General features: G+C 36.6%; 1 protein-coding gene across 12 annotated transcripts in view; it reads right to left on the minus strand.

Annotated features, from left to right (window-relative positions):
* GAS7 (growth arrest specific 7) overlaps positions 1–24358 on the minus strand; it is a 325321-nt gene that overhangs the window by 122923 nt on the left and 178040 nt on the right. For 8 of the 12 annotated variants that reach the window (XM_069076771.1, XM_069076770.1, XM_069076772.1 and 5 more), the window contains one exon: positions 12362–12482. In XM_069076771.1, the coding sequence (XP_068932872.1) occupies positions 12362–12482 (121 nt within the window). Of the gene's footprint in view, positions 1–820; positions 887–12361; positions 12483–24358 lie in introns of all 12 variants that reach the window. The other 4 variants (XM_069076779.1, XM_069076780.1, XM_069076781.1 and 1 more) reach the window with 1 other exon arrangement.

Here is a 24358-nt window from a genome sequence, read left to right on the forward strand (position 1 = left end):
AAGAAAGAAAGAAAGAAAGAAAGAAAGAAAGAAAGAAAGAAAGAAAGGAAGGAAGGAAGGAAGGAAGGAAGGAAGGAAGGAAGACAGGCAGGAAAGAAGAAAGAAAACTAGATTGGTATCAGAAGACACAGGTCCTACTCCTAAGTCACTTCTTCTCTTTCTTCTTTAGTTAAATGAGAGTGTAAGACTCTCTAGTCTTTTAAGTTATTTCCAAGGCATACAAATGAAACTGAATTATCTATTATATGGTGTTCACAGACCAACTACTTGATTGAGTCTAATCACTTTATGAGGAAGGGGGTCAATAAAGTGGGTTATTCCCATACTCCCTTAATGTTTAAGACTGTTCAGACTGCTTCCTAGATTCCATTGCAAACTAAAATGAGAAGAGGTGGAAACAGAGACACAGAATAACACATACACACACACACATATACACACGGTAGTGGAGTTATAAGCATAGTACTATACTTATACACAGTTGTGGGAGTGGAGAGAGAAGTAATAAATGAGTTCAAGTTCTGTCTTCAGTGATCCCATATGGGACCATGAAAAAGAAACTCCTCTCATGGCCATTAGGGAACTCTTTAAAACTATAACTGCAGAATGAAAGTTATAGATGTGAATCAGAAGAGGGAAATTCCCTCTTCTATAATGCAATTATAGGTCAAGATACCCCCCAAAAATATGATTAATATATTTATTATAATAATCTTTACTAATAAATATTAAGGGGAGGGAGGTGGCACAGTGGAGGTAGGGCTGGGCCTGGAGTCAACAAGACATCTTCCTGAGTTCAAATATGGCCTCAGACACTTACCAGTTGAGTGACACTGGGAAAGTCACTTAACCCTGTTTGCTTGAGTTTCCTCATCTGTAAAATGAGCTGGAGAAGGAAATGGCAAATCACTCTAGTATCTTTGCCAACAACCCCATATGGGGTCACAACAACAATAAATATTGATAATTCTGTTACCAATATTTACACAGCACAGTTCAGTTCCAAAAGCATATATACTACAGTTTTGGAAAGCTTCAGCTTTCTTGTTTTTTAAGTTTTAGGTTTAGAAATATATTCTGCATTTTAAATTGCCAATAAAGTGGACATTTCAGAGGAAAAGCATTTTCCTTAAAACCATCTAATGAAGATATTACAAGAATTATTATCTTCATTTCACATATGAGGGATGCTTAAGGAAAGCATTTTTAAACTTTAGAATCCAATGAGACTCTATAAACATAATCATAATTAGAATATATTAAGCATATTATCTTGGAGGAAATATAATTTCTGAGGTTTAGTATGTTGTTATATAGTAGCAATAGCAAGCATTTATTGGGCTCATATTGTAGGCATACTATGGTAGCTGCTGTGGATACAAAGAATTAAGAGTATAAGGTCCCTATAGGCAATTGAATCTTAATTATGGAATCAGGACAAACAGCCAATAACACATTTATATATGGCATGGGGGATTAGCCAGAGAGGGCTGAATCCTGTGAACATGGTAAACATAGTGAGAATGCATCTGGATCTATCCAGTGATAAGGAAGCAATATGCTCATGGTCACAGAACTACTAAGTCCTGGTTTGGGACTCAACTCCAAGGTAACTGTACTTTCCACTATGCCACATGTTTGATTTACAAAGGGATCTCAGAGGTAATCCAGTCTAACCTCTAACTTCATTTAGGATTCTCCTCTATACTTACATTTTGTCATCTAGTCTTTGAACAAATTTCATGACAGGGGAACTTGTCTCAAAAGGCAATTTATATATATATATATATATATATATATATATATATATATCGTATATGAACAACTCTAATTGTTAGAAAATTCTTCCTTATGTAATTTGTGATCCAGAATACCAAACTCAGGGCTTATGTGAACCAGGTTCAATCTTCAAGCCATCAGCAAGCATTATTTGTAATGAGGATAAGCTAAAAACCTTCCCAATAAGATCAGGAGTGAAAAAAGGAGGCCCATTATCACCAATATTATTCAATATTGTATTAGAAATTCCAACAGTAGCAATAGGAGAAGAAAAAACATTGAAGGAACCAGAATGGGCAATGAGGTAATAAACCATCTTTTTTTTTTTTTGCAGGTAGTATGATGATGTACTCTGAAAATCCTAGAGATCCCATTAAAAAGCTGGCTAAAACTATTAAAAATTTTAGCAAAGTAGTAGGATATAAAATTAACCCACATAAATCATCAGCATTTTAAATATTATCAACAAAACCCTGCAAAAAAGAGATAATAAGAGATACCACATCTAAAATAATTGTAGACATCATAAATTACCTGAGAATTTACCTACCAAGACAAACTCAGTAATTATATGAACATAATTACAAAACACTTTTTATACAAATAAAGCCAGATCTAAATAATTGGCAAAGTATTAATTGTTCATGGCTGGGCAGAGCCAATATAATAAAAATGACAATTCTACCTAACCTAATCTACTTAGTAATGCTCTCCAAATTGAATTGCCAAAAAAAAAATTCATTTTTTTATTGAGGTACAAAAAATAGCAACAAAATTCATTAAGAAGAAGAAAAGAATATAAAAGGAATTAAGAGTGAAATGAGCAGAACCAAGAGAAGGCTGTATACAGTAACAGCAATATCGTTTGAAGAATAACTGTGAAGAACTAAGTTATTCTGAATATAATAAAAATGCAAATCAACCACAAAGGACCTTGAAGGAATATGCTATCCACCTTCAGAGAAAGAGCTGATAAACAGAAGTATGTATAGTATGGTTTTACCTACATATTTGTGTTAAATGATGGCCTTTCTCTTGGGTGGGTTGGGAAAGCAGGATGGGGAACAGTTTAAAACTTAAAAACTAACAAAAAAACATTTAGAAAAAAAGACTTTGAGCTGTATGAAGACAGTTTCAGAGCTGTTAAGTGCTTTCCTCAAGCTCACACAGCTTGCTCTAAATGGTAGAACTACATGATTAAATACCAGGTCTTCATACTCTAAATCCAGACAGGACACATCAACACTTTAGTTCTACCATATACCAAACTCTGAGTCAGAACACCTGGGTTTCTGATCTAGTTGCATCACTTACTAGTTTGGTGACCTTATGAAAGTTACCTTATTATCCTAATTTACTTCTCTAATTTTCTTACCTATAAAATAAGGATAATAATACATGTAAAGCATCCACATAGAGTTGTTGGGAGTATTAAATAGGATGACATATGTGAAAACACTTTGCAATTATGTTATATAAATGTAAACTACTATTATTATAATGCATTATGGGGAACTCAAATCCGTAAGATCACTGATTTACCATATTGTGACCTTGGACAGATTACTCAACTTCATGTGGCCTGTTTCCTAATCTGAAAAACAAGGTTTGACCAAATGGTTTCTAATGTCTCTTCCAACAATAAATCTATAATCTTGTGATTCTATGATTTTTAAGTAGTTATACAATATACTTCTTTTGTTAATTATATACCATCTCTAGATAAGTAAATGACAAGAATGTTCTTGCTTTAGAACTTTTCATTCCTTTAACAGGGATAATTGTTAAAATTGTGATAGTAACACACACACACACACACACACACACACACACACACACACACCCTGTGGTTGTCAAAATAATTTTCTTACTCCTGACAACTTCTTTTGAGGGGCAGCAAAATATGGTAGAAATTGTATTGGAGTAGAATTCCAGACACTTGGCCTCTAATTCTGCCTCTGGTATAAGCATGGGCACTTCAGCTCTTTTAAGTTTTGGGCAGCTAAATGGGGCAGTGGATAGAGTGCCAGACCTAGAGTCAGGAAGACTCATCTTTCTGAGTTCAAGTTTGACCTCAGACACTTACTAGCTGCGTGACCCTCAGCAAGTCACTTTACCTTGTTGCCTCAGTTTCCTCATCTGTAAATGAGCTGCAGAAGAAAATGGCAAACCACCTTCACTGTCTTTACTGAGAAAATCCCAAATGGACTCATGAAGAGTTGGACATGATTGAAAAACAATTCAACACTCTTAAGTCCCAGTTGTCTTCTCTGAAAAATGAGGCTGGATGAACTGATCTCTCAAGCCTCTTTCCAACATTCTAGGTTCAAGATCATCTTAAATGCCTTCTTTGAAACATAAGGCATTATTGTCAGTCCCTACTGAAAAAAAAAATAGCGTCTGAGAATGTTCAGAGGAGATCAAGACAAGGGTCCACCTACTTCTTCAGACAAAAAACATTACAAATAAGAAAATATTGATGTGCCAAGAGAAAAATGTGACAAAGCCAGACACACATAAGCAAATGTCCTGTGTGCATTCAGTCCAACACTCCAATTACCACAATCCATTTTTAGGATACTAAAATAAGAAATGGGTATGAGCATAAAATGGAAAGCCTATTAAAGTAAGAGAATGTGCTGAATAAAAACATTTGTGAAGCTCTCACATTTGTTGAACACAGATGGACCAGAAGAAAATAGATTAATACCTAAGGTGTGGAAGCCTCTCAGGCTAGTTTTTATTAACTCAGAATTGCTAGTGCTATACTTCTTTGTGGGAGTTTGGGGCATATCCAATTATTTAGTAACAAATAAAAGCTCCTGAAAAGCTGTTAAAAGTGTTTTATTAGAAAAAATTACCCCGAAACTCACAATAATTCCTTGTGTAATAAAATAGGCTAAATGAGAATCACCTAGTTTAAAGAAAAATTAAAACAAGAAATCAAGTAAAAAACATCACCTGTCTAGCATATGGACCCAAAAGATAAAATGCTTCTGGAGGGCTAGGTTTGTTAAAAAAAAAAATTATATATATATATAATAATTCACCCACATGGCCTGTTGCCATAAGAACTTACTATGGTCTTATTTTATTGTGCTTTCCTTCTTTTAGGTGAAAGTGCAATACTCTATGCTTTTATTTCAATGAACTATCATGATTTTTCTGATTATTTTAATGTTTCTAACTTGCAATATGTTCAATCATTCATGCCATAAATTCTGAAAGCTTAGATAACTTTCCTGGACCAGTTCCCTCATCTGCTTAAATCTCAGCTCTACCATCTAGTACTACTGTGCATCTTCAGTAAAAGTATTTGCCCTAAACCCTCTCCTCTTCCAAACTGTCTAATGATGGAATGACCATCCTGGACTTCTCATTCTCACTCCTTATATGCAATCAATTGCCAAATATTGCCATTTCTACCTCCACATCTCTTGCATTCAACCTTATCTCTCTACTCACACAACTGCCACAATAGTTCAGGCTCTCATTACTTTTTTTTCAACAGTCTTCTAACTGGTTTCCCTACTTTCAAATCTCTCCTCACTCCAGTCCAACCTACACACTGGCATGGATTTTACCATGTAACTCCCCTACTTAATCAACCCTAATGGCCTCTGGGATTGAATATAACTTCCAATGTTCAGCTTTGAAAGCCTTTCATATCCTTGTCTCTACCTATTTTTCTAGACTCAGTAACTACTGTTGATTTCATTTTTGCAACATCATTCAAATATGCCCCCTTCTTTCTACCACCCCAATATTTCTCATCACCTCAACCCCGGACTACTATAATAGCCTGATGGTTGGTCTGTTGCCGTGAGTCTTTCTCCCCACTCCAGTTTAGGGGCAAAAGTAACTTCCTAAAGTTCAGATCAGACCTTGTCATCCCCTACACAATAAACTTAAGTGGTTCCTCATCATCTCCAAGATAAAACATAAAATTCTCTATTTAGAATTCAAAGTCCTGCACATTCTATCCCTCTCCCCATACACATCCTGCCATCTTTCCTATCTTCTGACACTTTACTCTGATTCAGTAGCACCAGCCTCTTGGCTGTTACATAAACAAGACACTCCAAATCTCACAGCCTCCAGGCATTTTCTTTGGCTGTCCTCTATGTCTAGAATGTACTCCCACCTTATCTCTGCCTCCTGACTTCCCTGGCTTCTTTCAAATCCAAACTAAAATTTTACCTTCTACAGAAAGTGTTTCCCAATCTTTCTTAATTCTAGTAATTTCCATCTAGTAATTCTTTATCCTGCATATAACTATCTGTACATATTTGTTTGCTTATTGTCTGCCCCCCCCCCCGCTTAGAACGTAAGCCCCTCAAGGGCAGGGAAGATCTTTTTGACTCTTGTATCCCCAGTACTTATGTAATGAGATTCTGAAATAATACAACATTCAATACCCCAAGAAACTGGCAATAGTACTAGCCCAGACATTCTCTCCAGAAGTACACAGAGCCTAACCTAACATTAAGTCCAAAGTCAAGAAGTAGGCAGGAAGAATAAGCAAATTTTAAAAAGAATTCCACCATAACAAGCTATTACAGTGATAGGGACATTCAAGACACAAACCCAGAAGAACTGGTCCCAAAGTATCTATAAACAAAGCCTTCAAGAAAACACAGCTCAGATTATAAACTATTTGGGGATCTACCTGCCAAAACAAACCCAGGACCTATATGAACACAACTACAAAACACTTTTTACACAAATAAAGTCAGATCTAACTAATTGGAAAGACATCAATTGCTCATGCCTGGGTCAAGCTAATATAGTAAAAATGACAATTTTACCTAAATTAAATTACATATTTAGTGCCATACCAATCAATTTACCAAAAAACTGCTTCATAGAGCTAGAAAAAAAAATAGTAAAAAAATTCATTTGGAAGAACAAAAAGTCCAGAATATCAAGGGAATTAATGAAAAGAAATGCTAGGGATGGTGGACTAGCTATACCAGATTTTAATCTGTACTATAAAGCAGCAGTTCTCAAAACTACTTGGTACTGGCTGAGGAAAAGAGCAGTAAATCAATGGAATAGATTGGGTACAAGAGACTCAGCAGTCAATGACTATAATAATCTACTGTTTGATAAACCCAAAGATGCCAGCTTTTGGGATAAGAACTCACTATTTGACAAAAACTCCTGGGAAAACTGGAATATAGTATGGCAGAAACTGGGCATAGACCATTATCTAATACCATATACCAAAATCAAGTCTAAATGGGTGCATGATCTAGGTATAAAGGCTGATACTGTAAGCAATCTGGGAAAGCAAGGAATAGTTTACCTGTCAGATTTGTGGAGAGGGGAAGACTTTATGACCAAAGAAGAATTAGAGAGCATTATAAAATGCAAAATGGATAATTTTGATTACATTAAATTGAAAAGCTTCTGTACAAACAAAGCTAATGTAACCAGGATTAGGAGGGAAGTGGAAAATTGGGAAAGAATTTTTACAACCCATGTCTCTGATAAAGGACTTATTTCTAAAATATACAGAAATTGAGTCAGATCTATAATATAAGTCATTCCCCAACTGATAAATGGTCAAAGGATGTGAACAGGCAGTTTTCAGAGGAAGAAATTAAAGATATCTATAAGAATATGAAAAAATGCTCTAAATCAATATTGATTAGAGAAATGAAAATCAAAACAACTCTGAGATACCACGTCTCACAAGTCAGATTGGCTAAGATGACAAAACAGGAAAATGACAAATGCTGGAGAGGATGTGGAAAAATTGGAACACTGATTCATTGCTGGTGGAGTTGTGAACTGATACAACCTTTCTGAACAGCAATCTGGAATTATGCCCAAAGGGCTATAAATAATTTCATACCTTTGACCCAGCAATACCACTTCTAGGGTTGTATCCCAAAGAGATCATAGAAGTGGGAGGAAGACCTATTTGTACAAAAATATTTGTAGCAGCTCTTTTTGTGGTGGCAAAGAATTGGAAATCAGGGGGGGTGCCCATCAATTGAGGAATTGCTTAACAAGTTGTGGTATATGCATGTATTTGAATACTATTGTGCTATAAGAAACAAGGAGCAAATGGACTTCGTATTTACCTGAAGAGGCTTATAAGAACTGATGCTGAGTGAGAAGAGTAGAGCCAGGAGAAATTTGTACATAATTACAGACACAATGTATGTGTGAACACCACCTCTGATAGACTGAACTCTTCTCAGCAATTCAGGGTTATAAATAAACCCAAAAAGTCTCATGATGGAGAGAGATGTCTACATCCACAGAAAGAACTGAGTTTGAACCCAGATTGAAGCAAACTACCAGCTCTTTTTCTTTTTCTTGTTTGGTTTTGTTTCCTCTTTCCCATTGTTCATTTCATCTGATACAATCCTTCTTTATAACCTGACTAATGTGTAATGTGAAAGTATTTGTAGATACTATACTTGATTGTATGCCGCCATAGGGGAGGTGAGGTAAGGGGGGGGGGGGGGGAAAGAAAATTTGAAACTCAAGGAATTGTAGAAATGAATCTTGTAAACTAAACATAAACAAACTAATAAAGACCAAAAAATTAAAAAAGAAAAAAGAAAGAAAACACAGGTCAGGCATTAATACAAAAGATAAAGCAAGAGTTTAAAAAGTTTTAGAAGGGAATTAACAGCTTAGCAGAAAAGGTACAAAATCCTACTTCTCATAAAGTGACAGTATGAAGGAGAGTTCAGGTAACCTTAGAGAAGGATGGTGAAGGTATCTGGACTTCTTCCCAGGTGAAAGCAAACTACTCCTGACTAGTCTGAGGCACAGTAATAGAGAAAAAGGCAAGGTTGTTAGCTCCTTGCCATTCGTCTTCAACCTGGACTATTTGGTCTAAAACACTGACAACTAGACAAACAGGATTTGCTTAAGTGGAAAAGAAAGGAGGGGTAGAAGCACGACCTTCCCACGGCTCTGGCTTCCACCTTCCCCAATCCATGTAAAAAGGGGACTCTAAACAAACTTTGGAGCTGCAGAACCCACAAAATGACACAGAGAAGCTAACCTCCTACTGAGGACAGCTCGGCAGGCCAGCAGGAATCCAGCGCAGCTCTCTGGGAGCCGAGCCCCACGCGAGGCTTTAGCCCCAGGGAGGGCCTGACCAGCCGCCAGCCAGAGGGACTCCAGATCAGCAGCAGCTGTGGCCGTTTCCAGATTTATCAACACATAGATGCGAAGGACAAAGTGAGAGGTCAGTGCAGTCTGGACTTTGAGACCCAGTAAGTGGGAGTGCGTGGCTTTTGCCCCCCGGGGCAAGAAGCCGCTGAGACATGGCACAGCCAGCCAGCGCCATGTGGCAGCTTCAGCTCCTGGCCTACAGAGTGTAGGGGACCAAGCACCAGTCTAAGGGGTAATTGCTCTTGCTTTCTTGGATCTGGATTGCAGTATAGGGTGGAGGTCCTGGGGTGTGTGTCTAGCTTGCCAGAACATGTGGAGACCTCAGAGAGGGTACCCATCTAATACCTCTGGCAGCTGAGAAAATCCCAGCGTTTGGGATGAAAGCTCCCCTGTCTGGTGGCAGAGTCCTACTGTGGCAAAAAGGCCAGGAGTCAAGTGACTGAGGGGCGACACGACCAGGCAAAGGAAACAAAGCAGACAGAAGATTCCAACATTAGACTCCTATTTTGGGGACAAAAAAGAGCAAAGCATGGAACAGAAGGAAGACAGTGAAGTCAGAACTCCTGCACCAAAAGCTTCTAAGGAAAATACAAGCTGGTTACAGGCCATAGAGGACCTCAAGAAGCAGATAAGAGAAGTGGAGGAAAAATTGGGAAGAGAAATGAGAACAATGCAAGAAAATTATGAAATGAGAGTCAACAGCCTGACTGCGGAAAATAACACCTTAAAAAACAGACTGACTCAAATGGCAAAAGAGGCTCAAAAAGGAAATGAGGAGAAGAATGCCTTAAAGAGCCAAATTTGCCAGATGGGAAAAGAGTCTAAAAAGCTCAATGAGGAGAATCATGGCTTCAGAATTAGATTGGAGCAAATGGAAGCTAATGACTTTATGAGAAATCAAGATGCTGTTAAACAGATACAAACAAATGAAAGAATAGAAGGCAATGTGAAATATCTCATGGAAAAAACCACTGACCTGGAAAATAGATCCAGGAGAGATAATTTAAAAATTATTGGACTACCTGAAAGCAAAGTAAGAACCTAGAAATCATCCTCCAGGAAGTTCTCAAAGAAAACTGCCCTGATATTTTAGTACCAGGGGGCAAAATAGAGGTTGAAAGAATCCACCAATCACTTCCTGAAAAAGATCCCAAAAAGAAAACTCCTAGGAATATTATAGCCAGGTTGTGGAATTCCCAGATTAAGGAGAGAATATTACAAGCAGCCAGGAAGAAACAATTTGAATATTATGGAAACACAATCAGGATAACCCAGGATCTGGCAGCTTCTACACTGAGGGATCGAAGGGCTTGGAATATGATATTCCGGAGGTCAAAGGAACTGGGATTAAAACCAAGAGTCACCTACCCAGCAAAACTGAGTATCATGTTTCAGGGGAAAATATGGTCATTCAGTGGAATAGAGGACTTTCAAGCATTCTTGCTGAAAAAACCAGAGTTGAATAGAAAATTTGACATTCAGATACAAGAAGCAAGAGAAGCATGAGAAGGTAAACAGGGAAAAGAAATCATAAAGAACTTTTCAAAGTTGAACTATTAACATTCCTACATGGAAAAACAATAACTGTAACTTATGAAACTTTTCTCAGTAGTTGAAGGGATTAGAAATATATATGTATGTCTATATATGAGGGTATATGGGCATATGAATACATTTGTGAATATGTGTATATATGTTTACAGGTATACAGAGATAGAGGGCACAGGACCAATTTAACAGGAAGGGTTGATACTTAAAAAGTGAAATTAATAGGTGAGAGAGGAATATAATGAGAGGAGATGGGGAGAGACAGAGTGGGGTAAACTATCTCATACAGAAGAGGCAAGGGAAAATGGTTATAATGGAGGGGAAGAATAGGAAGGCAAAAGGGAATGGGTCAACCTTATTCCCATTGAATTTGGCTTGAGGAGGGAATGAAATACACACTAAATAGGGTATCTCACCCTCCAGGAGAGTAGGGGGGAAGGGGATGAGAGAGGGGATGATGGAAGGGAGGGCAGGCTGGGGGGGAGGGAAGTTGGAAGCACACACTTTTGAAAAGGGACGGGATCAAAGTAGAGAATAGAACAAGTGGGAGGTGGGATAGGAGGGAGGGAAATATAGTCAGTCTTTTACAATATATAGCCACACATGTACAACCTATACTGAATGACTTATCTTCCCAGTAAGGGTGGGTGACAAGGAAGGAAGGGAATGAATCTGCAATTGAAAGTTTTAAAATAAAATATTCAAATATATATATATATATATGTATATATTATTACTAATACCATCTTACATGTAATTGGGAAATAAGATATACAGACACTGAGGCATAGAGATCCACTGGAAAAGTCAAAAGGGGTATGGGAGAAAATATGGGACAGAGCAGATTGGAGGAGGGGACATCCTGTGGGACTTCTATTTTGGGGAGGTGAGTAGGGGAAAAACAGGGAGAAAATTTGTAACTCAAAATCTGGCAGAAACAAGTGATATAAATCAGAAGTTAATAAAGCATTTAAAAAAAAAAAGAAAAGAAAGGAGGATATTCCAAGAAGGAGAGAAAATACAGTATTCCCTGAAGCCTCAAAGGTCTATGATAAGTTGTCGATGTGCTTATTTTTGAGAAACTTTTTATTTGTATAGCCCATAAGCCCCCTATTCCTGTTTTCTTAGAAAATACAGAACTCCTTTTTAGAGAGAAATCTTCTAGTCTCCTAAAAGCCAGGCTTTGGAAGAGGTCGAGGAAAATAACAGGTATTAAAGAGAGGAACAGAGAGCATTGCCAGCTATTTCCTCATATTGGAACAAACTACAGGGCTGCCTAGCCCTTGGTGGTCTTTTCTTATGTAATAAATGGTAAGAATACTTCAGCCTGGTACTAGCTGGCATGAGAGTATAAGAGGAAAATTAGGTGTTAGGGAATGCAAGAGGCATATGGATATGGACTGGCACATCGGGAAAAGCTACACAAAAGCAGAGGTCTGAATGTTGCAGGATTAGTAGGATTTGGATCGGGACAAAGGTTTAGAATAAACTTTTTTCAGTGGGTACATCCATAACCTTTCCACACACTCAAAAAAACCCTTTCTGTCCCTTTATTTCAGTTCTTCCATTTCTTTCATCCTATTGCCTCCTTTTGGATGCTTTTGCTATATTTATTTGTTTTCCCCCCAACTTAGGTTACAACCTATCATATCACCATGCATACAACCTGGTACTGTACAGTTTTCAAATCTGGGCCACATCAACCTCCTAGCACAATCCTTACTCTAAAAGTGTTCTCAGAATCACAAATGTGGCTTGGATAGAAATCTACCACTTAACATGCATTTCAAGTGTAACCAGTCTATTGAGCAGAAACTTAAGAGGATAAGAGAATTAAAGACGTGGGAACACTGGGAAGTAAGGACATGATGTTTTCTGGAACTGTACTCACCATTAGTGGTTGTGTTGACATAGTATCGGCGACCCTGAGGAGACAGGTAGCTTTGCCAGCCAGGCGGCAATAAGGAAGTCTGACTTTCTTCTGCAGTCTGGGGGGGAACCATTCCAGGCTTCTGTAACAGTGTGGGGAGGCAGGAGAAAACACAGAAAGAGATAGAGGTTACCACACAAATTTATTTTTTCAGTAGTTCTAATCTGCAGGGTTCAGGAAGAATGACAATGATTTGGGTCATAGTTTCTAAATTGTGTTGGGAAGTGTAAGATCTTCAGGCACATGCCTGGATGGCATGGCATGACCTTGAGACCTGTGTCATCATCACTTTTTGGTTTGACATTACCAAGACAAAACACTGATGTGTGTGAGGCAATGTCAGTCAGTCAATAAGCATTAACTAAGTACCTACTATGTAGCAGTAGAGGCATATAGGTGGCACAGTGGATAGAGTATTGGGTGTGGAGTCAGGAAGACTCATCTTCATGAGTTCAAATCTGGCCTTAGACACTTAATGGTTGTGTGACCCTAAGCAAGTCACTTAATCCTTAATCACAAAGACTGAATAATAACTAGGTATTAGGCACTGTGGGTGGAATTACAAAGAAAGGCTCCAGAAAGTCCCCACTCTCAAGGAGCTCACTGTCTAGTGAAGGAGATAAAATGTTATATACAGGATAAATTGGAAATAATAAGCTAAGAGAAGGAACTATCATTAGGGTTAATGAGGAAAGGCATTTCAGAGAAGGTAAGATTTTAGCTGGGACTTGAAAGAAGCCAGGAGGCAGAGATAAGGAAGGAGGGGATGGATGGGTGGAGGGGGTGTAGCCAGTGAAAATTCCTGGAGTTAGAAGATGAAATGTCAATTGTGAGGAACATCAAAGAGGCTAGTGTCACTGGGAAACATGAGTATGTAGAGTGGAGTTGGTGTAAGAAGACTGGAAAGGCAGGAGGGGGCCAGGTTATCAAGGTCTTTGAATGCCAAATCAAGGATTTTATGGATTTTCTGATATTAAAAATGTTTGCATTTATAAAAAAATATTAAAAAGGAGAGGCACTATGGCATAATAAAGAGAACAGGTGTAAGTCAGGAAGACTTTGGTTCAAGTTCTGCCTTTGACACTGTAATGGTAATGGTAATTTGAAGATCTTCCCTGCCCCTTAATAGACCGAATGTAATTACATGCATCCTTTGGTAGGAGGACTTTGCTAAACTGGTGGAACAGGAAGCTGGGAGTCAGAGCAGTTAGTACAGGAGAGAGAGGGGACACAGGAAAGGAGACAGCTAGGTTTGTGGGTGTTTGTTTGTGGAAAGGCTTTGGGATGGTGTTGTTCTCTGCAGTGTTATTGTGTATAGATTTCTTTGTTGCTATGATGAATTGGTTTTTCTGGTGTTGGCATTTGACTTTCTGGTATTTGAATAAATATTTTACTTCTATCTTCTATATGGAGAGTCTGTTAAATTTTGTGATTCACAACTATGCTAGCATATTCCTAGTTGTCGTCAGTGCTGTGAATATTGTGTTGGCACTACAGATACATACTGGTTGTGTGACCCTGGACACCACTTCCACGCTGCAAGCAATTCCATTAATTGTAGAGAAGATAAGGAATCAAAATGGTAAGCATCCACTTACACCAAGAATTTCATATATGTATACTGAAATTACAGGTCAGGTCCAAAAATATATACATATTCAAAAACCTTTTATGTTTTGTCTTACCCCTGCAACAGGTTGTGCTTATGAGCAACTACTTACCCACTCTACTCCTAATATGGTCTGAATAGTCAGGAAAGGGGAAATTTCTCTGGTACTTAACCCTCTAAGGCTGACAGAGAACTATCTACAAATGCTACCTCAGAACAGAAGTGTCTACTACCTCATAAAACTTCAAAAGAAATCAAAGAAAGAAAAAAAAAAGAAATCAAAGAAAGAGGGAAGACAAACAGTTGATTATATAATATACCTTGTTATTCTCTGTGGGGTTAGGAGTTAAGAGATGGAGAATGGGATGGAGGTGTATGGTAAAATGATCATTGGACTAAGAGTTAGGAGGTCTAGGTTCTAGACAAAGCTTTGTCAAATAAGTCACTTTATTTTTATGTGTCTCCATTCCCTTCTCTGAAAGATGAAAGGATTGGACTAGATAAATCTGAAGATTCCCTTTTAGGTCTATCTCCCCTCTAAAGCAAAGTAGGCACTAATTAATAATATCATCCACATAGGTTTAAAGCTAGAAGCAACCTAGCCCAGTACCTTCATTTTATTTAATTTTTAAAAGTGAATTTACAATTTTATGTTTTATTCTGAATATAAACAGAAAAGAGGGCATCTCTATATACATAGTAGAAAACAAAGAGGATTGTGTATGAAACCATGAATCTCAATTTTATAATATGTGCTTTTAAAAATATATATACATATATAATAAATTCCACATGTGATTTTAAAAACTATTCTGGCTGTGCTTCCTTGTGAACTTCTTTCTGTTCTCTTCTGTACATTTTAAATAATATTTCAAAGGCCTTCCTTTTTTTTCCCATCATGATTGCTTACTCCCCCTGAAATAACTGCTCCAATTAAAGAGAGAGAGACAGACAGACAGACAGACAGACAGAGACAGAGAGAGATAGAGAAGGAGATCCTTGTTACAAAAATAGTCAAACAAAATGAATCTACACTTTGGACTCATCAAAAAATGTATGTCTCTTTCTATACCATGAAGATACCACTTTTCTGTCAGAAAATAGGCAATGTACCACGGCCTCTGTAGATCTTAAGACCCATTTTTCTTATCAATGTTTTGTTACTACAGTAATTTGCTACTGGTTCTATTCACTTCCGTCTGAATCAGTTTATACTTTCCAGGATTCCCTGATTTTTCTTAATGGTACAACAATATGTCATTATATCTATATAACAGTTTGTTCAGCAATTCCCTAAATGATGAACAACTTTTAGAACCCAGTTCTTTGGAGTCTCTTTTCTTTTAATCCTTCTCCCATCGCCAACCAATCAGGATTAGGAAGTTTGTTTTGTTTCTGACTATTCCTGTTCTAGGAACCCTGGCAATATCTCTCTGAATTAATAGCTTCTCTTCCTATCTTCACTCATTTCCCTATTAAGTTTGATCTATTTCTACACCATACTGTTGGTGTGTCCAATTCTCCTTTGTTTCAAATAAAAATGAGATTCATCTCATGTCCACACTCCTGACCATTTTATTCCCTTTCTCTATGTCCTTCTTACACACCCCAATTATGAGAACTATCAAGTTCTACCTTCCTCTTTTCTACATCAGTGTATTCCTTTTACTTGCTCTTCCCTTCTTCCTCTTCAAATCACCCAAACAATACCATTCCCTACCCAAATTCTTAATTTTTAAAATTTTAATCCCTTGATACCTGTTGAACCCATTAAGGTTCTAAAGGGACACTTGTTTCTTTCTCTGCTTATTAGAAGGTAGCACTACTGCACAGCACAATCTTTTCTCATTGTTCAAATAGATTTAGTTTTTCAGGTTTCTTCTGATTCATCTTCTCCACCTCTGGTCTTTTCATGGAAATGTGTGAAAGTCTATTTCATTAAAATTCAGTTTTTCCTTCAAGATTACACTAAACTTTGCAGTGTAAGTTATTGTTGGTTCTAAACCTACATCTGTTGCCTTTCAGGACACTATTCCAAGATCTCTCATTGGTCATAGAAGCAATGAGGACTTTTTGATATTAACTGTAGTTCCTTTGTATTTGAACTCCTTTCTCAGTGCTTGCTGATTATGATTTCATTTTGTTGTGACATAGAAGCTTTAGATTTTGGCTCTTACAATCCTGGGATTTCTTTTTCCTTTGGGTTTTCTGTTTTATCAGTTCTTTGATTTTATTCTAATATTTCTGCTTTCTTGAGGAATCATTGATTTCTATTTGGTCTCTTCTCATTTTCAGAGAGTCCATTTACTTGGATAAGAGCTTTCTGTTCTGAGTAATTTATTTTCCTTTCAATTCTTTCCTCCAAAGATTTTATTTCTTATACACACACACACACACACATTTTGTTCCATTTCTCCCAGGTACTTCTGTATTCCTTGTTGAAAATCCATTTTCTTTTTGCTTTGATTTTCTACTTGTTGTTATGATATTATTCTCCCCTTATGGATTAGATTGGGGGGAAGGGGAAGGCATCTCTGAATCTACCATGATTCTTTATAATGATTGGTGTTTACTCAACTCTCCAATCTCAGTTTCTAAATTGGAGCTTTCTGCTCTGGCCAGATTACCCCTTGAAGTGTTTTCAGTCAGTTTTACCTGTCCTCAGCTTAGATCCCCTGAATTCCCAGGATTAGTTACCCCTCCTCTCCATTCCTATTCCACTAGTTAACCCTCCATAGTCCATGCCTATGGGACTTGATTGGGCACAACAACTGAAAGTAAGCCATGAGGAACTGCCAGAGAATTGAGAGGGATACTGTACTACAACCATCCATCAATATGAGGAACATCTCCAAGAATCTGCAGCCCTGATGAGACTCCCAAAGGGCTGGACTGATCCCATTACCCCCTGTCACTTTCTGGCAAAGTTGCTTATTCCCTTTCTAATCTAGTCAAAGTAACCATATATGTAAGTAAACTTGTTCTTCACTTTAAAATTAGAATTTAGTTAACAACCACAAAAACTCTGTTAACCAGCAGAATTTCTAACTTGTGTCATTTTATGTAATTTTATTTTACCTAGATAAAGGGAAAGGAGAGAGGTTTTCTTGCTTTATAGATTAAATATTTAGTCTATGGGCCTGAGTCATTAGGGCAAAGTGAAAGGCCTAGGAATGAATTGTTATAAGTGTGGCAAAGAATAAAAAAATTCAGCTATAAACAAATAAATTAATGAATAGCAAAATAAATAAATATGCATATACATATGCATATATATACACACACAGATAGATGATAATAATAACTCCAGAACCTAATGTGAGATCAGGAAGGCATTTCCCTTTCCCTTTTCCTGCAGAATGATATCTGGGTTTGAAAGAATGTCATATTCCTGTAAAGGGAGAGGATATAAGCCGCTTGGAGGGGGCAAACCATCCTTCCAGCAGCTAGAGGAGTGACACACAGAAAGGAGGGGCAAGCTGCAGAAGTCTGAGCATGCCCAGACAGTGCTGCAAGTCAGGAATGACTGACAGCCCAATCTGCCTAGCTCACCCATGCCACCTGGTGGCTTACTCACAATAATGTAAATAAAAGCAATACCAAACAATATTCAAACTCAGATTAATTAAAATGACCAGGCTAGAAGATAAATGATGGGGAGTTAGGGGTGCGGATGGGGATACCACTTTGCTACTCTCAGAAGAGAGGCAGGGTTACTATGGTTAGAGAATGTTGCATATTCCATTAAAAACTTTCATAGGTGAAACTTGTATGGAGTGCTGGGCCTGGAATCAGGGAGATGTGAGTACAAATTCAGCCTTAGACACTTATTAGCTATGTGATTCTAGTCAAATCACTTAAACTCTGTTTGCTTCAGTTTCCTCAGGTTGTTGTGAGGATCAGATAAGATAATATTTGTAAAGTGCTTAATATTGTTCCTAGCACTATATAAATGCTAGTGATGATAATGATGATGACGTCACTTGCATTTACTTAACAGCTTCTATTCCATGTAAGGGAAGGTTTAGAGAGGCCAGAATATTATTTAGGTTAAAAAAAAAAAAAGAGGCTTCATTAAAACTACCTCTTTAAATAAAGACAAACTGCCCAAGAATATGTTGATGTTCTGATAGTTCACTACGAAAAAAAGACAAGGCAAAGGTCGTGGCTGTAAAAGGGAGGAATCCCTTTCAATCCCATGTCCACAGGCAAAAACAGTCAAGACAAGCATGGAACTGGCAAGAAACCACAGCCCCTTGTAAAGTTCTTTATACAACTGACATGATCAGCTCCTCTTCCAACCAGGTGTAACCACAACTCCTTAGAAAATCCTTCAGAACTATAACAGTATGTGGGAGAGTGCCAAGGGTGAGCTCTCAATGGCTGGCACAGAGTTCTAAAGGGGAAGAATTCGTGCTTACAGATCACTCAGTAAAATCAAAAAAGAAAATAAACATTTATTGTGTTTATTTTATTAGTAGTGTCTCCACTGCCTGAGATCTTAGGAGCAGCAGACTCTGTAGAGGGTCCCTACTTTTTTAAGCAGAAGGATTACAGATTATAGAACTCTCAAGCAGATAAAAAAATAAAACAGACAAAATTGTGCTGCTTGTGATCTTGAAAGAAGCAGATTCTGCACTAGGTGGTGGTCAGAGATGGCAAAGGCTTTTCCTTCGACCTTAAAACAAAAAGCATTTCCTTTTTCCCACTTAACACCATTGGGTCTACCCACAGACCAACTATCATATTATCCTAAGTGGTGGTTGCCCTGACTTCCTAGCAATACTAATGAAGATAAAAGAATGAGGCATCTCTAATCCTGCTAATGGCTCCAGACTACAACTGCTTGGTAGAGGGTCCCATTATGATAGAACACCTGGTCCCCACATTCCCCTCTAAGTATATATGAATTATCAGGTGGTAAGGTTAATATCTTCCAATCACAAAGCAAAGCATTTGACATGTTGGAATTGTTTAATAAATGCTTGTTCACTTGATTAGACTTGATAAAGATCTGGCATATAAATATTGTGGGTTTTCTTTGGTCCCCTCCTGTTTGCTTTCTTTCAAAGGGTATTCTTCAAAAGAAAGCTCAAAGAATATCTATCTAAATTGAAAGGCTGAGGTCTGGGGCCCACTACCTTAAGAAAGAGAAAATAAATATCTTTTCCTCCTAGACCCTTGCCCAACTGCAGGAAGTCTCATCTACACAGGAATAGTAGAATAGGTCAAATGAAATTGTAACGGTTTTTAGTCTTTCTTCTATTGTATCCTTTATAGATAAGAAGACAGGTACTTTTACATCCTCTTTTTTTCTTAAGAGATCTAGTTAGTCAACCAATCATGGAACACTAAATTTTTGGTTCCTATGTGCTTAGCAAAGCATTTTGCAATTATTTCATTTTTTCCACACAACCACATTGAGAGGTAGGTGCTATTATTGTCTTTATGTTATAAAATGGATAGCTAGAATTTATAGAGTACTTTAAGGTTTGCAAAGATTATCTCATTGTATCTATATAACTCTGGGAGTTGGTGCTATTATTAGACCCATTTTACAGATGTGGATTAGTCACTATGCACTTGCTCATACCCTCTACCTGGATGGAATGACTTCCCATCTTATTTCTACCTGATGAATTCTTCAAGATCCAGTTGAAATGGGTATATATCTTAAACAATCTGATCTTCCAACAGGAAATGATGTTTCCTTTAGCACTTAAACAGCACTTTGCATGCTCTTCTGCAAGTTTTGTTTTTCTCTTTCTTTTTTCCTTTTTCTATTCTCTTAAGAACGGGCACTGGTTCCTCTCCTTCCCTAACTCTCTGTAGTGCCTCCTCTACCTCCCACATGATCCCTCACCGCAGAATGCCCATAATAATAAATCTGTTGAATTTATATTCCCATGTTTGTGCTGGGTCTCTGAATGTCATGCTTTTTAATATCCTCCTTATGTTAGAGCTGTGGCTTGCTGTCTGTCCTTAAATACATGTTTATTCAAGTTAAACTTTTAAATGTGGCATAGTTGGTAGAGAGGCAAACCTCAGAGTCAAGAAGATGAATTCAAGTCTCAACTCTGGAATACTGCCTGTGTAACTCTAGACACTGGTCTAGTCAGCTCTCTAAGCCTAATAGGTTGCAGAACAAGTAACTGGTTGAGTGAGCTTCCTCATTGTGAGTTCACAGCACTGATGAAATAAAAAGCCCTGTCTAAAAATAAAATTAAAATCAGTTTGATATTGTTCATAATTACCTAACTGGAAGATGGCTGAAATACCCAAGAGGAAGACCAGTAAAAGAAAAGGATTTGGTGAGTTAGACTAGGAAAGAAGAACATCACATTCTCCAATACACTGGTGAAAAACAACCTGCTACAACATGGAGAAAAACTAGCAAGTTACATGAGATTGACTTTCTCTTTCTCAGTCCTTGACTATTGAAGCTTTGGGAGTTAAATCATTTTCTAGTCATATTCAAGATAATGGTTGAAATCTATGGGATATGTTTCCTATAAATAGGCAAGTTGTGAAAAAGAAATGTGAGAATGATTTTGTAAATTAAATAAAACCATAGACTTATAGTTGGCAGGAAGTTCAGAGTTCATCTACTATAATCCCATCACTGTACAGATAATTAAATTAAAGGCCAAAGTGTACTGTACAGGTAGCAAGATGGATAGCACCTTGGGCCCAAAGTCAGGAAGATTCAAGTTAAAATCCAACCTCAGAAACTTACTCTCCTTTTGACCCTAGGCAAATCACTTAATCCCTGCCTGTCTCAATTTCATCTGAGGAATGGGATAATTAAAATGGGAATAATAATAGCACCTACCTCCTCAGGTTGTTTTGAGAGTGAAATAAGATAATAATTGTAAAGCACTTAGCACAGTGCCTGGCACACAGTAAGCACTATATAAATTTTAGGTTAGGTTTCCTGAGGTGAACGACCATTTCTCCAGGGCATGATTCATTCCTTCATTTGCTCTTTCCTTCCTTTATTCATTCTAAGGACATTCCAGATATAAATGGATGATCCTATGAATGTCTCAGGGTCTATCAGGGTCACCACTGGCTAGCTGAACAAAAAATGAAGTAACCCAAGTCTCTGGATAGTAACAGAGAATAATAAGTAATAGAAGAAATAAGGGTGATTGAGTTGGGAGTGTGATACCGGTATAAAGAAACACAGAACTAAACAAGGACCCAGGGAACCAGATGAGAGGTCTTATTTGCCTTTGGTCTCATAGAAGATTAAGGGGAATAGAGCTTAGATTAGGAGTAGAAATAGTAGGTGGGTAGAAAAAAGAATACAGTCTATTCAGTGAACACAGAGAGAATGACCTGTACTCAGACTGAGGGTTCTCTAGTTCTAAAATGGACTCTGTTCACTACATGTGCTTTAGCTCATCAAATCATTTTAATTGTACTCAAAATTTTGCAAAAGAACAAAGAATTATTTGAGTTATCTGCTGTAATACCTTTTGAAAAGTGTTCAAATTGGCCTTTGTAAGTGCTGTATTTTGTAATTGAGTCTAAACCTTCAATTTTATTTTATTGTTTCCTTAATAGTATTTTTTTTCCAATTACATGTAAAGATAGGTTTTAACATTCACTTTTATGAGATTTTGAGTTTCAAATTTTTTTTCTTCTTCTCTCCCTTCCCACCTTCCCAATAGCATTCATTCTGATACAGGCTATATTGAACACATTTCCATATTAGTCATTAAATCTTCAGTTTTAAATAGAAAGAAAGAAGAATCCAAGTTTGAGGTCTGGTCAACAGGAAGAGAACAGAGTCAGTGGAGCAAAAGCAGACTGCATTAAACATAGATAATTCATACTAAGCATGAGAGAGGAAAAAAAACATAAGAGAATAGAAAGTAAAAAACATAATTAAATATTATAGCTGTAAATGTGAAAGGGATGAATTCACCCATAAAGCAGAAAAGAATAGCAGATAGAGGGAGAAAAACAAATCAATGAATTGAGCATGTAACCAGGGTGGTGGAAGGGGAAAAAGAAAAACAACAAATTTTTTTAAAGCCCCAATTAAACACTAAAAATTCCAAAGTCAAAGAAGAGATTAACAAAGTTACAAAAAAACCAGTGCATTGATAAATAAAAATGGGAGCTGCTTTATAAAAAAATCAACCATTTGATTTTTTAAAAATAAAGAGAAAAACCAAACTGTATCAAAAATGAAAAAGGAAAATTCAAAACAAAAGAAAAAAATCAGGTAAAATATTAGAAACTATTTTGCCCAATTAGCAATAAAACTGACAAGTGCAAGGAATAGGTGGATATTTACAAAGATATGAAACACACAGATTAACAAAATAAGAGAGCACTTAATCCAATCTCAGAAAAAAAAATGAAAAAACAAAAATTGAACTTGCAAAGAAAAAAACCCAGAAACAGATGTATTTACAAGCAACTTGTATCAAAGGACAATTAATTACAATATTACATAAACTGCAAAAATACAAAAAAAAGGGACTCTGCCATTTTTTTCCTGATACAAATATGGTTTTGATGCCAAAATGAAAGAGAGATAAAACAAAAGAAAACTATAGGCCAATAATCTACAAACTTAACGAATATCAATACAAAAATATTAGCAAAGAAGACACAACAAATAGAAAAAATTTTAGACTATTATCAGGTTGAATTTCTACAAGAAATATAGGGTTGGTTCAATATCAGGAAAATGGTAAACAAAATATATCATATTAATAACAATGGAAGTCACATGATTATATCAATAGATGTAGAAAAGACTATTGAACATCCCTGCTCTATTAAAAACAGCAACACTAAAAAAGGAATAAAAGGACCTTTTCTTATTATGGTAAATAATATCTATAACCAAGAGCCAGTATAATATTTAAAGCATATAAACTAGAAGCTTTTCCAATAAGATAGAGGATAAAGCAAGGATACCCACTATCACCACTACTATAGTTGAATATATATATAAATCTCTCTATATATATATCTATATATATAAATATATATCCCTCTCTTAGATATAGTAGATATACACATATATACACACTATATCTATATATCATTCTATTTGATTTAATACTAGAAATTCTGGCTATAGCAATAAGACAAGAAAAATAAAAGCACCAGAAAAGAAGAAACAGCAGACCTCTGTTTGAAGATAAGATGGTGTACTTAGAGAAGGCTAAAAAAAAAAACAATTTAACTAAACTTAATTGAAATAATAACTTGAGAAAACTTCCAGAATATAAAATAATCAACATTCCTGTATATTCAAAACAAAAATCAACAAGAATAAATAAAGAAATTCCATTTGAAATAACTAGATAATGTTCTATTATATATGTGGAAATACCTTATTTGGTGCTTAAGGTCAGAATTTTAAAATTTTGTAAAAAAAAAAAACTATGGTAGACTTAAAAAAAAAATAAAGTATACCCAGTATTGAGATGATTTAGAAATCAATTATAAGCACATTCTTGAAGTGTTTGTGAACTTTGCATAAAATGCCTTCCAATAAATATACACATGCTTGTAATAAATGACATACACGTGCATATAAATTATGTATATGTGACATATATGAATAGATGTTTGTGTTTTGAATGACATATATACACACATATGTGTTAATATATATGCCTGTATTTATATGATTGACAGATCCTTCTTGGTAAAAACATACCAGAACAACATCACAGAAATTAAATAGAAATATGGGCCTTTTCTGTATTAAGTATTTTGAAGAACATAAAAATATGTATTTTCACTTTCTGGAGATACTTCTGAATGATACTGAGAAAAGATAAACATAAAGACCCCAACTTTGGAGTTAGAGGATCTGAGTTCATCTGCTAACCCTGCTACTTGATGCCTTGGTCAAGTCACTTCCTCTTTATGAGCCTTTATTTCCTCATCTATAAAATGAACAGATAGTTCTAGGTTACTGCTGAAGGTATCTTTTCAACTCTGAATCTGATAATCTTAAATACTAGTGACTTCTAGAACTGCAAACTTTTTGGTAGGTTTTGTAGAAGATAGCTGTGGTATGAATCAGCCATAAATAAAGCTTAACAACAAAAACTAAAAAGACTCTAGGCACTCCATGCAATCACCCTCGGGGACTAGCCAGCCTGAAAACCCCATCTGACTCTTGTTAAGAAATGGTCTTCTAGATAACAAGGTTAGAAATTGATGTATGACCTCCAAAATAACACCATTGTGAATCTTGTATCAAGCTGTACTATTATCAGCAGCAGCAAAAATCCTTTTATGAGCACAAGGATATTCCAAAAGAATTACATAGTCAATAAAGTCCTGCTGTGAAGGTCCCTTCTCCGTGC

Source organism: Petaurus breviceps, unplaced genomic scaffold (assembly GCF_028583685.1).
Source record: "Petaurus breviceps papuanus isolate PSGF00001 unplaced genomic scaffold, PetGlider_PUasm1.0 90925, whole genome shotgun sequence".
In the NCBI taxonomy this organism is placed as follows: Eukaryota; Metazoa; Chordata; class Mammalia; order Diprotodontia; family Petauridae; genus Petaurus; species Petaurus breviceps.